The sequence below is a fragment of the Herpailurus yagouaroundi genome, unplaced genomic scaffold, assembly GCF_014898765.1.
Source record: "Herpailurus yagouaroundi ecotype Mexico unplaced genomic scaffold, PumYag 187, whole genome shotgun sequence".
In the NCBI taxonomy this organism is placed as follows: domain Eukaryota; kingdom Metazoa; phylum Chordata; class Mammalia; order Carnivora; family Felidae; genus Herpailurus; species Herpailurus yagouaroundi.
In genome coordinates, this window is record NW_024412418.1 from 23,955,374 (window position 1) to 23,969,939 (window position 14,566).

Below are 14,566 nucleotides of genomic sequence, written 5' to 3' on the forward strand. Positions count from 1 at the left end.
TAAATAAATAAATAAATAAATAAATAAATGAGCGATCTTAAGAGAATCAACTAAAGAAACCAAATTTACAATTTTGCCTCACTTCACTTGCTCCTGAGAGCTGCTAGAAAATAATGGAAATGATTTAGACAATGGGCACCAATTTAGGGAAGGCTCCAAGGGCATCAGACAAGGACACCGGAGCCCAGGTTGTTCTGTGATGATCTTAGGCAGAGTACAATACCAGAGAGCTTCAGATTTCTTATCTATAAAACCAGAGGGTTGTCCATCTGTCTTTACGTTCTCTTTCAGACCCACAATTAGAGGAAATATGTCATTCCTAAAATCTTGAAGTCAAGGCATGTTTATATTTATTGACTTTCTAGCATATAAATAAATTTATTGTATATTAGTCGCGTGTCCAACTGGGCATTATTTTTTAAAGATAAACTCTCAAATGCAAAGATGATAGCAAGGTTTCATTTTAAACTTCTTAGGTCCGTTATCAATTTATTTCCATTTTCCTTAATTTTACTTAGGTGACATGAATGGTAAACTATAAACTAGTGGCATTTTAAACCCTGCCTTCCTTAAAGTATTCATGAAAAATGTCTCTAATGTAGAGTAAAATAACTTGAAGGCATAGTGGAAAGTAAGAAAGGAGGTGCCCACAAAGCAGAATTTGATGCAAATAATGATTCTATGGGGTCTATTAAGCCACAAAAGTCTACAAGAGAAAGGAATGCTCTTAATTACCTGACACCAAAGTTGCTGCTGGCTTCTCAGTGGTAGTCATCTAGCACTCAAATGTTTTCTTGTCTGGAGAAAGTGTCCCGTGTTCAGAAACATCACCTCTTTTGCCCCTTGCAAGATTCCTGGGTTTTAGGATTTTACAGTACGTGAGAAAACAGTCTGAATCGAGATCACCAAAACTTTGTAACGTCGCGGGTTAACCGCTCACATGTAGCCTCCCATACTAACGTGCATATCAACACAGGTATAAAGATCTCAGGTGAAGAGACAGGCTTGTGGGGGTACACCGCTTTAATTCAATACATAGCTAACACTTAACTCTGTCAGATTAAGGGGGGCTTGCTCCCTGCTCTTCAAAATCTTTTTTCCATTTCCACAGCTCCCAAAGTCGTCACCCTTTGGGAACAGTGGAGAGTCATTTGAAACTTAACTGAACGCTGGAGGCAAGTTCTAGTTTTCAGGTCGTCCAATTTAGGAGATCCAGTTTCTGCAGAGGGAAGAAGACGGGTGGGGGAGGGAGAAAAACAGAGTCTACATATTCAGATCCTTCTACCTTCCATTCACGACCTGCCACGCACATCTGGCCAAACCAGGGATTTTTGCCTTGAACAACCACCACCACCACCACCACCACCACCACACCACCACCACCACCACCACCTTGTCACTCACGCCCGATAAACACGCCCCTCTGGTCCTACTCTTGGCCTGTGGCGGCTCCCCTCCTTGCATAATAATGAGCTCGAGACCTCCGCGGGCCAATGGCGCTCCGGGAGAAGGGTTAGTTTTGCATGTACCTAAGTGATTTGCATAACCCAGCGGCTGGGGGCTTGGGAACCCGAGCGTGCAACCCTAGAAGGGAAAAGGACGGGAGGAGATTGAGCCGCGGCGGCGAGAGAGCGAGCAGGAGCCTGGGTGTTTGTACGAGAGCCGGGCGGGGGCTGGGGCGAGGGGCCGGCATGGCTGAAGGCTGCGCTCCGCAACCTTGAAGAGCGGCTGCGGCGGGAGGCCGGGGACGGGGCGGCGGGTACGATGGCAGAGCGCGGCCCCCGCAGCTGCGCACGGCCGGGCCGGCTGGTCTGAGCCGCCGGACGAGCGGGGCTGCCTCTGCGCTTCCATGGAGCAGCGGGAAGGGCGAAACTCCGGAGCGCCGCGTCCCTGCGCTGCTGCCGCGGACTGTTGAAGGGGCCCAGCCCGCGCGACCGCCGAGAGGGGAGAGCCCCCGCCCCAGCCCGCAGGCCGGCCGCCCCGGGGCGGCGGGGGGCGTCGGAGGGCAGCGGAGGCGCGCCGAGAGAGCCGCGCCGCGGGAGAGGCCGGCGCAGGAGGCGGCCGCAGCAATGCCGGGCCCGCTGGGGCTACTCTGCTTCCTCGCCCTGGGGCTGCGCGGCTCGGCCGAGCCTAGCGGCGCGGCGCCGCCTCTCTGCGCGGCGCCCTGCAGCTGCGACGGCGACCGTCGGGTGGACTGCTCCGGGAAGGGGCTGACGGCCGTGCCCGAGGGGCTCAGCGCCTTCACCCAAGCGCTGTGAGTGCCGGGGTCCGGGTGCCGGGGAGGGAGGCAGACGGCTGCTGGGGGGGGGGGGGGGGCCGCGGAGCCGGTGTCAATCCCACCTCACCCACCCACAAGCGTCCCGAGGACTGGGGCGCGGGTCACCTGTGTGTGGGGTGCTGGGCACCCACTCCTGCACGGCGGGCTTTACAAACTGTGCCAGCCCGGGTCCGAGCCGCGAGTGGCTCTTTTTCCCAGACTTTTAGGGCACAGTCACCGCCCCCCCCCCCAAGTGCATCTGGGGCCAAGCCGGAAGGTGGAATCTGGAAACGCTTGCCCCTGTCAGCCTTTTCAGGAGACCTTCCCTTCTCACGCGGGGCCCCGCTCAGCTGGCGACAGCTTCGCAACGGGCAGGCTGAGGGCGCCTAGAACTTGGCCTGAGCCTGCAGACCTAGGCACGCTTCGTGGGGGAAACACCTGGAGCCTTCAGGGTTCCAGCATGAGGGGAGAAGACACACCTGTGCCAATGTACAGGGCGAATCCCCTTCCAGTTTGGCCTCATCCAGGTAGAGCGACTTGGCACCTCGGTCCAGTTCCGCTCTGGACTCACCGACTAACGCCCAGGGTTCCGGAGCGCGCGGGGGAACCGGGTAAAAACAAGACAGGAGGAGGGGGAGGAAACTGCAGGTTTCTTTTGGTGAAAATACTCTCCTCACCCAACTAGGCCTTTTAAAGAAGGAATGCTGACCTGAAGTACAGGCTGTTGAAAGAAAATCAAAGTTCCGGAGCATAGAATCTGCCCAACCAGAATGGAAGGCAGCAGTTTTCTCTTGTATCTTTCTTTTGAGCTGCCTGAGGCTGGGAAGGCCACTCAGATGGTTCTGACTTCTAAAATCCCCCCTCCTCAAAGGGGGACCTGAGGCTTTAGACATTCCCTTCAGAAAAGCAGAGGACTCTGAAATAGGTGTTGTAGGTGGTATTGGCAAATACCGCCAATAGAGAAAGAATAGGGTAATTGAATGCAGGGCTTGGTGTGCGCACTGGCTCTTGTGTTGTGTGGCCAGAGTGATTCAATCAAGAGCCATGAAAGAGCTGTTTGAGAGAGGACGGGATTCTGAGAGGTCCTTGGGTGAAGGGAATTTCCTTTTACCTTACGACCAAGGAAAAGGAACTCTGAGAAATAAACAATGTTAAAGGAATAACTGACCCTGTGAAGACATCCTTGCTGTGCAGGCCAAAGCATTGCTGTGTTTCCAGGTGGGTTCAGCTTATTGCTGTCTGCCAGTGGGGTTTTATTGAGGATTGCAGTCTGTTGCCTTAAACCTGTCTCATTCTTTGCCTCCAGCTCCCCCTCTTTATTTTTCCTGTGTCATGTGTTCGTTATGTATTTGAAGTCATTTTCCTCCAGTATGGTGGAGCTGAACTTTTCACTGAAAGAAATTAATTTTGCAGTGAAGAGCGGTGTGCCCACAAACAGGTACATTACACCGGCAGGTTTGCGTGGGACCCGGGAGCAGTGAGGGAAAGAAGATTGAGTAGAGGAGATAGGGCTGGTTTTCTTGTGTGTTTTTTGTTTTTTTGTTTTTTGTTTTTTTCCTGTTCTCGTGAAACTTAGGGAATTCATGCAGCAGAGATTCCTTACCTGAAACCTCTCAAGCCCCTCTATTCATAGAAAGCCATGTTTTTACTATTTTGACCAGTTGTAAAGACCTTGTTTAGCAGATTTCCCCAGTTTTGATGGGTAGACTTGTCCCATAAGGAGAGGGACTGTTTTACATTAGTGCATAAAACCACAAAGAAATGTTACATTTTTAAGAGAGCACACTGCTGTGTAGAGCATCTTCCTTTAGAACTCACTGGAGGTGGTGAAATGCTCTCTTCTCGACGTGGAGCCTTTACAGAACTTACTGTTCAAGGCATGGGAAACAAAAATCATTGGCACCTGTCCCCATTAGATCGTCTAAACTAGCACCATCATGGCACTTCCTGAGCTGCTGTGGTGAGCAAATGTGTAACATTTTCCTCTTCCACTTGTGACCTATAGCCAGAGTATACAGATAACTCCTTATTTCATTCCCAGTACTCATCATTTCATCCTCAAAAGTATATGTTATGTGAGTACCCCATTTATAGGGCATTTCAAGGGCAGTGTGTTTGCATTTTGGGAAACCAGCTAGTCCAAGTAAATCTCAAAGGCCATGTTGAGCATGGACAGGTACTGTCGGTTTGCACACTCCAATTGATTTGCGATCACCTGGGGTCTTTTCCCAAGTATGTCTGATCTGTTGTCCCACTGTAGCTTTAGTGAGCCACACGCACCAGGGGATTAGATCCATGGTCCCAAACTTTTGTTTACCTATTCCTAATTTCTGGAGCATGTACACCCATAAAATTACACAGATACAAGTTAAAAAGATGAGAAAGATTGATTAATCAGAGTGATTTTATTTTCTTCTCCTGGCTCAATGGTGTAACATCCTCCCCTCTGCCGGGGGGATGAATGCATCCCACGTTGGAGACCCTGGGCTGACAAAGAGCAGAGCTTTTATTTTACTCGGCTTGGAGTCCACAGAGCCTGGTACACAGCAGGCACTTAAAAATGTTGCAGTGATTAGAGAGGAACTTAACGCCACACTGAGGGAAGAAGAGTCGGGGCTTGGGATTCAGACATCATTCCCACACAAGATTGCCAAATTCAGCATTCTCAGCATTTAGTCTTTTGTCCAGATTTGAGGAGGCCCCAGAGAGAGGATACCTGCGTCTTCTCCTTCAGGCTCGTTTAAACTTGTTCAGTCCAACAGTGTCTATTTCCTGCTGAAAGCTGCTTTATCCAAGTCTGGGGGCAGAGTCAGACATAATCTCAGTATTGTTGATGGGATTCCTGTGTTCACACTATTTGCTGCACCTGTAGTGATTATTTATGTTTTGCAATAGCAGTTCTCAATCCTGTGTCACAATGCACTGGCTTGTCACAATTCACCCCGCGGTGTTTTGAGGGAAGTAACCTTACTAGTATTAAAATTCCAAAGTTTATTTTATCAGAGGGATTCAAGGCTATTCCTATATTAATGGTAATAGGTCACTCTGAATCACCTACACTCCCAGAATCTAGACTGTGGGGATAGAGGGATGAAATCACAGAGGTGATGGGGAGGGGTTTGCATATGTGTGTCCTCTGGTTTATGTGTGGTTACCTTGACGTCTGGAAGCCGTAGAACCAGAGCATAGTTTCCACATCCTAGATTATGTCTGGTGACCAGTTTTAAGACCACACAGGCTGTTTGCGTGGCTTTGATCCCTTGGTTCGTCCTTACCATGCCACTAAATATTATGTGGCCTTGGGCAAGTCATTCTCCCTTCTTTTCTTTTCTTTTTTATTTAGTAACCATTTCCTCATCTGAAAACATGAAATAATTGGATTCACTAGATTACATCTAAGGCTGCTTGTAGCTCCCAGAAGTTCTAATTTATAATTCTCACATAATTTTAGGATGGCAAGCTGTCGATAATGTTATGATCCTCTCATAAAAGATCCCAGGAGCAGCAGGATTTTGTTCTATGTGAAGTTGCTCAAGCCTCTTCATTACCACTCACTTGGAGGAGGAGTTCTTTGTGTTTAGAAGTGTGTGTTAGGAAATTTGCCATGGAGACTTGCTGCAGAATGCATGACTGGCTAAGGCGCTTTGCTAGGGTAGAATAGCCTTGCTTGTTTCCTGTGGGTATGGCTTAACACTTGGAAAATAAAATCATTCAGTTTCAGTAATTTGGATACTGTACAAAAAGTTACTCAACGTCCTCACTTCCATATAATTAGTCATAATCTCTCCAACCTTCCCAGTGTGTGTACCCTGTACGTTGGGCAGGTTATCGAGCTTTCTGTACAGAATTCATGGTTACTGGAGAGGCTTTGAAGTGTTTTTAAAAATAACCTGTTGCTTTTTTTTCTGTTGGAAGCATCATCTCAGATTCTTCCTTAAGATGTGCTTTTTTTTCACTATGTGCTTTTTTTTTTTCACTACATCAAATACGTTTCTTCTTTTAATAGTATCACTTGAAAGTATTTTCTTATGCTTCCTCCGATGTCTACTGTATTCTCAGGCAGGTCAGTCATTAGTGGTAAATATTTGTATCTTTCTTGATGGTAGAGTTTTGATATCCCTCGATACCTGAATTATTTTAATGTTAGTTTGTGTGGTGGGTCTTTCTAGAGATGTATTATTATCTCGTACAATTGAACTTTCTGCTAAATGAGGCCAACACATGAACATCTTTAAGTATAGATCCTTTATTTTTACAAACTAATGAACTACTGGGTTCTCTTTAAATACAAGAGAAGAAAGAGCATTCTGCTGGGCATATGGAGAGCCATTTCCAGACCTGCCCGCAAATCACACAAGTGACCTTGAGCTCGTGACATGCTTAACCCCTCAGGGCCTTGGTTTCTTCACCTGTAGAACAAGAAAATAAACAACTCTTAACTGCCAAGAGTTTTCTTTCTCTTGAATTTGATTGTTATTCTTTATACATTTCTTGCATCCTGTCTGTTAAGGGAAGTATATGGTCTAAATCATGGAATCTCTCACCCACCCAGGAAGCTTCTGCATTTGTCCCAACTCTCCTGGCATATTTCCATTGAATGGGGAACTCACTGCCTTCTGGAGGCAACAATGTGCTGGGTGTGGTCTGAACAATACCTAGGACTTGAACGCTAATTCTCATTGGGAGCCCCTAAAGGTTTTGCAGTAACCACTAATGTTTTATGATTTCTAGCCGAACCAAATGCTAGTGACAGTTATGGTATCAAGAATTTAAAGTCCAGGCACTTGGCTCTCAACATTAGAATTGTAAGGTAACATTTGACAACTTAATCTCTTAGGGAAGATCAAAGTTTTGTACTGGTAGGTGGATCCAGGCAAGTTTAGGCATTTTCTTGGCCTCTGTCAGTTATCTCTCAAATTCTTATTTTAGTCATCTTTATAATAGCAAAAGTACTGACAGCCTGCAAGTTTGGAGTTTGGTTTCTGGTCTCCCTGTTTGCACCTATCCCTTCGTTCCCATTTTTCTGATCAGTAAATAGTGGATTTTGGATTAGATGATGGCACAGATCTCTGACTGCTTTGAATTTCTCTGAACCTGTGTCAACTATTAGGCAAGTAAAGTTCTAGGAATCCTTTAGTGATTCATTGAATTTTTTCTAAGACTGTCTCTCACTTTTTCTCTATAAAAAAGATATAAATTTCCATAAAAGTACAATGTCTGTTGGTATACCTGGGTTAAAAGTTAAACCCTGCCAGATGTGCCTTTCACTCTGAAAAATGTAACTAATATAACTCAGAGTGTTCTTGATAAGATAGCTTTGCTCTTTTAATTTTTCAAGCTCGATCTCAAGGTTTTGGCTTTAGAAGGGTGTTATCCAGCTTGCCTTTAGCTGTCTTGGTCAGCCTTCAAGCTTTTGACAATGCTAACAGCTTTTCACATATATAAAGAATATGGATAACTCTTTCCTTTTTGCCCCCAACGTTGTTCAGTGAGCTGCAGGGTTTTTTTTAGAGCTTCACTAAGATGATAAAATCCTCTATTTTTAAGTCCTGCCAGGGAAGAATAAAATGCTAGGGCATTTAGCAAGTTAGTACTCTTACCCAAATGGCTAATTTGTCTGCTTTTCTAGGCATTTATTTTGTGTTTAAGTACTTGATGGTCACACTGTAGGCCAGGTAGCAGCCCTATGGTCTGAAGCTGGGTGAGTTCCAAACTGAGTTTAGAAATCAGGCTTAGCAAGAGACAGATCGTGATTTTATAGTTCATAGACATTTAATAACCTCAATTTCTAAAGACTTTAGCAAGTTTGTACTCCAGTCCCCCTTTTAAATGGCAAGGTATAATTATGTGGTCGTCTACTCTGGATTTACCCACCCATAGACAAGTATTTGTTGTTAAACAGTGTAGATGCCCGGCACTCTGTTTAGCACGGTCCTTCCAGTGTAATGAAGTCAAAATTCTGAAAGTTTGGAGTGGTTGTTTTCAGTCTCTAAAGCGTGTTTTGATACCATTACATCTCTTAATTGTCAAAAGCACTCACCCTCGGCACTGAGTCGACAGCAAGATTTGGCATTGGGTGTCTCTTTTTTTAGATGCAGGTGATTGAGGTTCAGGAATGCCCTTCTAAGAGTCCATGTCCAAGAAATGAACGTCTTTGAAAAATATTTTTTTCTGGGGGCGCCTGGGTGGCTCAGTTGATTGAGCGCCCAACTTCAGCTCAGGTCATGATCCATTGGTTTATGAGTTCGAGCCCCACATCGGCTCTGTGCTGACAGCTCAGAGTCTGGAGCCTGCTTCGGATCTTTGTCTCCCTCTCTCTCTGTCCCTAACCCACTTGCATTCTGTCTCTGTCTCTCTTAAAAATAAATAAACGTTAAAAAAAATTTAAAAAAAATATTTTTCTGGTTCTCCTAGCGTTACTGTACTGAAAGACCTTATGGGGAAGGCATCGAACCACCCCTCTGTGGCAACATGTTGGCCCATAACAATGTAAGAATAGCCTTGTAAGGAAATGTAAACCATAGATATTTTGGGAGGCGGCTGGGCCACGTATCCCAGGCTGGTCTGATGTCTGTGCTGGTGAGAAACTTGTGGAGGAAACATATCTAATATATTTCAAGTTATTTAATGACTCTTTACCCTTCATATTTAATTTGTTTTTACATATTCAGAATCAAGACAAGTAAAAGGTTGTGGAAGCCCCATAGGCTAGTTTTTTCTTTTCCTCTATTTTGACAATAGAATGTAGCCTTTTATTTATTTATTTTTTTTAGCAAAGTTTTAAATATAAAGTTGACCATTGAAAGAATGAAAATCTTAGTGCACCTTGACAACAAAATATTTTTTGATACTTGAATCAGATTTCAGAAGCCCATATCCAGAAAAATCATGAGTTAGAGTCTTCACAGTCCTGTACATTTTTAAGGTTTTATTTGAGGACAATTTTCCCTCCTAAGAAGAGTGATGTAAATTTGGCTGGGAGATGATACCTTCAGCTTGGAGCTATACTAGGCAGGGCTGAGGAATGAGTCTCACTTCCCCATTCCCCTCAGGCGGTGAAGTTCATCCAGGCAGTTTCTAGTAGGAACTGAAGACAGTAACTTAGTACAAGTGGGTGACATCAAAACATCCCTGAAGATCTTGATTGGAACTGTTTTCCCAGGAGGACGGGTGGATGTCCTCATTCTCACTCCTGTCAAGGTTCTTAGGTATAGGGGGCATGCTTCTAAGTTGGCAGTCCTTTCTCTGAAACTCTAGAGACTGGGTGGTGCTGTTGATTAAATTCTGGGTTTCCCCTATTTTCCTAAGGGAAAATGCTAAGAGGCTCTTGGAGAAACTACATGGATCATAGGAGAAGGGCTCAGCAGATGAGATTTTTCCAGGAGGGAAGAGACCTGTGGTGGCCACTCTGTTTTATGTTGTCCCCCTTCCTGTGTGGTGGAAACCATATCAGCTGCTTTCCTGTGGGAGAATTCTCCAGAGAAGGAGAGCACCAGCTCTTGAATGATTTACACCTTAGGAACTCTGTTTTAAGGTCTACAGACTCTTGGGGCGCCTGGCTGGCTCACTCGGTAGACCATGCGACTTTTGATCTCAGAGTTGTGAGTTCAAGCCCTACTTTGGGCATAGAATTTACTGTTTAAAAAAAAAAAATCTACTGACTCTTTGGAGTTGGGGGGGTGAGAAAAAACGTCAACTAACCTTTAGGGTTCTTACTGTTCTAGAAGACTTTCCAAACACTCTTCTGTTTTAGGCACTAGATCCACCTAGTCTTGGCATATTCCAAAGTGATAACTGCCCTTTAGTTCTCTTCAGACTTTCCTTATCTCACATAAATTGAAGCACAGACAGAATGTGTATACAATATGATCAGAATTAATTAGGAGATTTTAAGTGAATTTAATACACTTCAAATATTTTCGTATCATGTTTTAAAAAAATACACATTATGGGTTTACTGATATTTAGCAGTTTATAATAATCAGTTTTCATCCTTTCTCTGCTACTTCTGGTAGTTCATTTGATTAGTTTATTCAATTTTTATTTAATTATTTACTTTTTAAAATTTTTTTCATTTCATTCTTTTTTTTTTTCTTTTTTTAAATCTTAGTATTTTCCTATCTTTGTAAGAAAGAAACTTTTCTTGTTGGCCTTCTGTTCTTTCCAAGGTCATTTTAAGTCCATGGTCACTAATCCAGCTCTTTATGTCACTATTCCAGAGTCTTCTTTTTATAGGTCTATCTTTATGAACAGGCCTTCAAAAATGACTTTGTTTTTGAGAGTATGGCACAAGGAATCATGACCTCGAGTTCCCAAATCAGTGTGGGCATGTCATGTAGCCACTTTGAATTGGCTTTTCCATCTGCAAAAAGAGGTAACTTCACTTTATCTTCGAGGGTGACATGTAGGAAACTTCAGCATGACCTGTTTGAGTGACGGCGAGGACCCGATTTGTTGTCCTTTCTTTTGGGAGTGACTAAGCCATTGCATGTGTGTGTGAATCCTATTTCTCTTGTTCTTTGAATGTATACCAGGTCCACAGGCTGTTGTAGACTTCATAAGTGAGCTATTGTGCTGATGGAAAAAATGTCTACTTATCTGGCTGATCGTTTTCATTCAAAAAACTAAAGATCTTGGAGAGAAAGTAGTGTATACTTTTTTGTCAAGATCTCTCTTAGGTGGTGCTACTGCCTTTCTAACAAGAAAGCCTCATTTCTGGGGTGAGGGAAGGAGTTACAGTTTCTCCTGAGGAGAGAGCTTGTGGGGGGGGGGGGGGAGAATCGTGTTGGCTCCCCTGGGTCTGTGATTCCAACAGCACTGGTCCAGTAGAAAGGTGCTGTCCTAACAGGGAACACAGTTTTTTTTCTCCTCACAGCCAATAGGCATGTAACCTTAGGCAGTGTCAGTGTGATCTTTAGATTCAAATTTTCTACTTCCAGACTTTGGAACACAGGATTTTCATTAAACCATGCCTAACTCTTTAGGAAGCCTCATGCCAAAGCATGCCTTCTGTAGTTTCTCAGATCATTTTCCATGTTGGGGATAGATGAGATTTACTCAGGATTGACACTTTTACTGCATTCTTTTTTCTTCATATCATGTTCTTTCTAGAAACATTCAGATGATGAGAGAACTTTTTAAGTACTTTGAAAATGGCATTTTATTGGTTATTTGGATACTTGTATGTTCCTTTTTACATTTGAGATTAATGCTCGAGTTTTGTAGATAAAGAGAAGCTTATTATCTTAAAAGTAATTTTAGAGCCCGTATCCATTCTTTAAGATCTTTTGCATTTCTAAAAAGTTAGATGGCATTCTTGTTAAGCAGTTAAATCATTCTCAGAAACTTTAAAAACTTTTCTAGGTTTTGATTCAGACCTGATCTGAAAATGAATGATAAAGCCAGAGCAGAAGCTAACATACGCAGCGGTGCTCACAACCTATTTAGATTGGCTGAGTGTTCCAAATACAGTTGTGCGTTTTCTACTCGGGATCTCTTTCTTTAAAAAAAAAAAAAAAAATGTTTGGGATGTTTTTCCCATTACCATCTTGACATCTGCCTGGTTACACATGAATAGCTTGACCCAGTCCCTCAGCAGGGAGACTACCGTGGCTTTGCTTTCAATAGCCATGTCACTGACAAAGAAAACATATGGAATATTTCATTCCTGGCCTTTGCAAACAGTCTGGGGCTGTGAGGGCATGCAGCAGAAGGCTTCGTACTTCATGGTAGGTTGGCAAGTTTGTGTGCTAACCACAGGCTGTGCTGCTAGCAATCAGATGTGTTTTCCAAAGCCCTGCTACATTCTGTGGAAAAGGAATCTTGTGTTTTGGATAAATCAGTTTCTACTATCAGTTTGAATTAAGTTTGTATGACCTGATTGCATGGTGGGTTTCCGACTTAATCGTATATTTCACCAAAGGAAACTTGTGTAAATGAGTGTGTGTGTGTGTGTGTGTGTGTGTGTGTGTGTGTTCGTGCGCGTGTGTGTGTGCGTGTATATGTGTGTGTGGGCATGCAGGACATTTGGATGCTGTTCTCCCAGGTTTGATACGTGGTGGGTTTAATGGATACACACATTGGGAATGAGGATGCTTGATTCCCAATAGAACATGCCTTGAGGACTGTCTGCCTCTATGTTTATCTTCTTGTCAGTTCAAGGTCAATTGGTCATTGTCTACTAGCTAAGTACTGCTGTATTGACCTTTATAGGTTTCTCTTGCAAAGTACCAGCCTTCTACTTGGGGACTGTGTTTCAGTTCAGCTAGCATTAGCAACTTTGCTTTGTGGCATCTGAATCTACAATGTGGAGGCTTATCTGGGGGGTGGAAGCGTGGGGGGGGGGGCAGGAGAGGGCCAAGAATGTGAAGAAGAGGGGTAAATCAGTTGCCTTTTTCAGGTCTTCGGTGTTAAAAGAATTTGCCCTTGGCACAACCTTGGCTGAGGTGGCATTCCAGAAGGGGAAAATACAAAAACAAAACTCTATGACATCCCAGGATGAGAAGATTCATGACTTTGGTGAAGGAGATAAAGACATACATTTCATCAGGGTCCTTTCCAATGAAGTTACCCCAGCCTGAAATTCTAGTTTTATTGTCTCCCAGACATGTGGGCTGGTTTTGACAGGAGTTGATTTATGGAAAAGGAAATGAGCTCCTGTATTATCCCAGATATAGCCAAATATTTAAATGTATGTATACATTTTTTTTTCCTGTAACGTATGTATACATCTTATCTAGAAGCTATTTCTGATGGTTCTTGGTGTCATCACTAAACATTGCTGTAAAACAGTGTGCTGAGAGGAATTATTGCCTCTCACATTTTCTCATAAGTATAATTCCCTTTTTAGTTCTTGAGTATCATAGATTTCTTTTAAATTTGTTGGCTCTTGATAGGTTACTTTTTTGAAAGCTTAGATTTTATGGTTCTTCACAAATGAGCCTATTTGAGGTCCTCCACTTTCTTTTAGTGCCTTCACATTTTTATCCTAAAATAACTAGTTTAATCTTGGGTGTTCCATCTTCTTTCTTCGACTGCTTAACTTTCATAGCTTTGAATTCATAAGGAAACTCCCCTCAAATCCCTCAATTCTAAAATGCACCCTTTTTTAGTGTATAGCATTGCCAGTGTTGAAGTGCATCCAGTAATGTGACTACTACCACTGTCCAGATCTAGAACATTTCTATCTCTTTGCCTCCACCCATGCCCTTTGTAGTCCTCCCTTGTCCCCACCCCTAGTCCTTGGCAGCTGGTGAACTGTTTTCTACCTTGGTTCTCTTCTGTTTTTTTTTCATTTACCAGAATGTCCTAGAAATTGAGTGAAACAGAATGTAGTCGTGTGCCTGGCTTCTTTTACTTGCCATAATGCTTTTGAGATTCTACCATATTGTTACACGTTATTCTGTAATATTCCTTCTTATTGTTGAGGAGCAGTCCATAATGTGGATGTGCTACAATTGATTTGTCCATTTCCCAGTTGAGGAATACTTGCCTTCCTTTCAGTTTTTGGCAGTTATAAATAAAGCCAATATAATATTCACACAGAGGTTTTGTATGAATGTAGGTTTTCATTTCACTTTTGTAAACACCTAGGAGTGAGATCCTGTGTCATGTGGAAAGTGTAAATAAAATGTTGGTCTGGGTTTTAATGTCTTAGAGCTATAGTGAGGTTTGATATTACTAACTACTTATAGCCTCAATATATTATTAGCATGGTATATATTAGTAATAGCAAAAGCTGTTAAAAACGGATTTTGTTTAAATGGCTATACTTTTTAAAGGAGTGTAATTATTGTTATTATTATTATTATTTTCAGTAAGCTCTATGCCCAACGTGGGGCTTGAACTCATAACCCTGAGATCAAGAGTGCCACACTCTGCCAACTTAGCCAGCCAGGCACCCCAAAAGAGAATTCTTAGCCCCCTTTTTGGCATCTGACAGTTACTCTGATACCTCCAAGGACTTGTGGAGAAATGCTCCCAATATGGAGCATTTTGCTTACAGGGACAAAATTTTGAATTTTTAGCGTGTCCATGTCTGGAAACTCTGATTCAAAAAAATGGAAATTTGGTGAGGAATTGCTGGGCCTACTTGTGTATCAGACATGTTACACGTGTTAACTATAATTTCCACAGTAATCATCCTAGGTCCCTGACATGGTTCACATTTCATAGCTGTGTATCTGGAGACCTGAAAGAGTTCAGTAACTTGCCCAAACGTCCCACAGGTAGCGGGTGGTAGTTTGTGAAGCTCAGGTGTTCTCTGTTTGTACCTCCTGTAGTTTACTTGGATAGTCGATAGTTTATTAG

General features: G+C 43.3%; 1 protein-coding gene across 1 annotated transcript in view; it reads left to right on the forward strand.

Moving 5' to 3' along the window:
• The first annotated feature begins 1,542 nt into the window (after positions 1-1,542).
• LGR4 (leucine rich repeat containing G protein-coupled receptor 4) overlaps positions 1,543-14,566 on the forward strand; it is a 103,902-nt gene continuing 90,878 nt past the window's right edge. Inside the window, exon 1 of the mRNA XM_040495574.1 lies at positions 1,543-2,254. Within this exon, the coding sequence (XP_040351508.1) occupies positions 2,070-2,254 (185 nt within the window). The 5' untranslated portion in view covers positions 1,543-2,069. The remainder of the gene's footprint in view (positions 2,255-14,566) is intronic.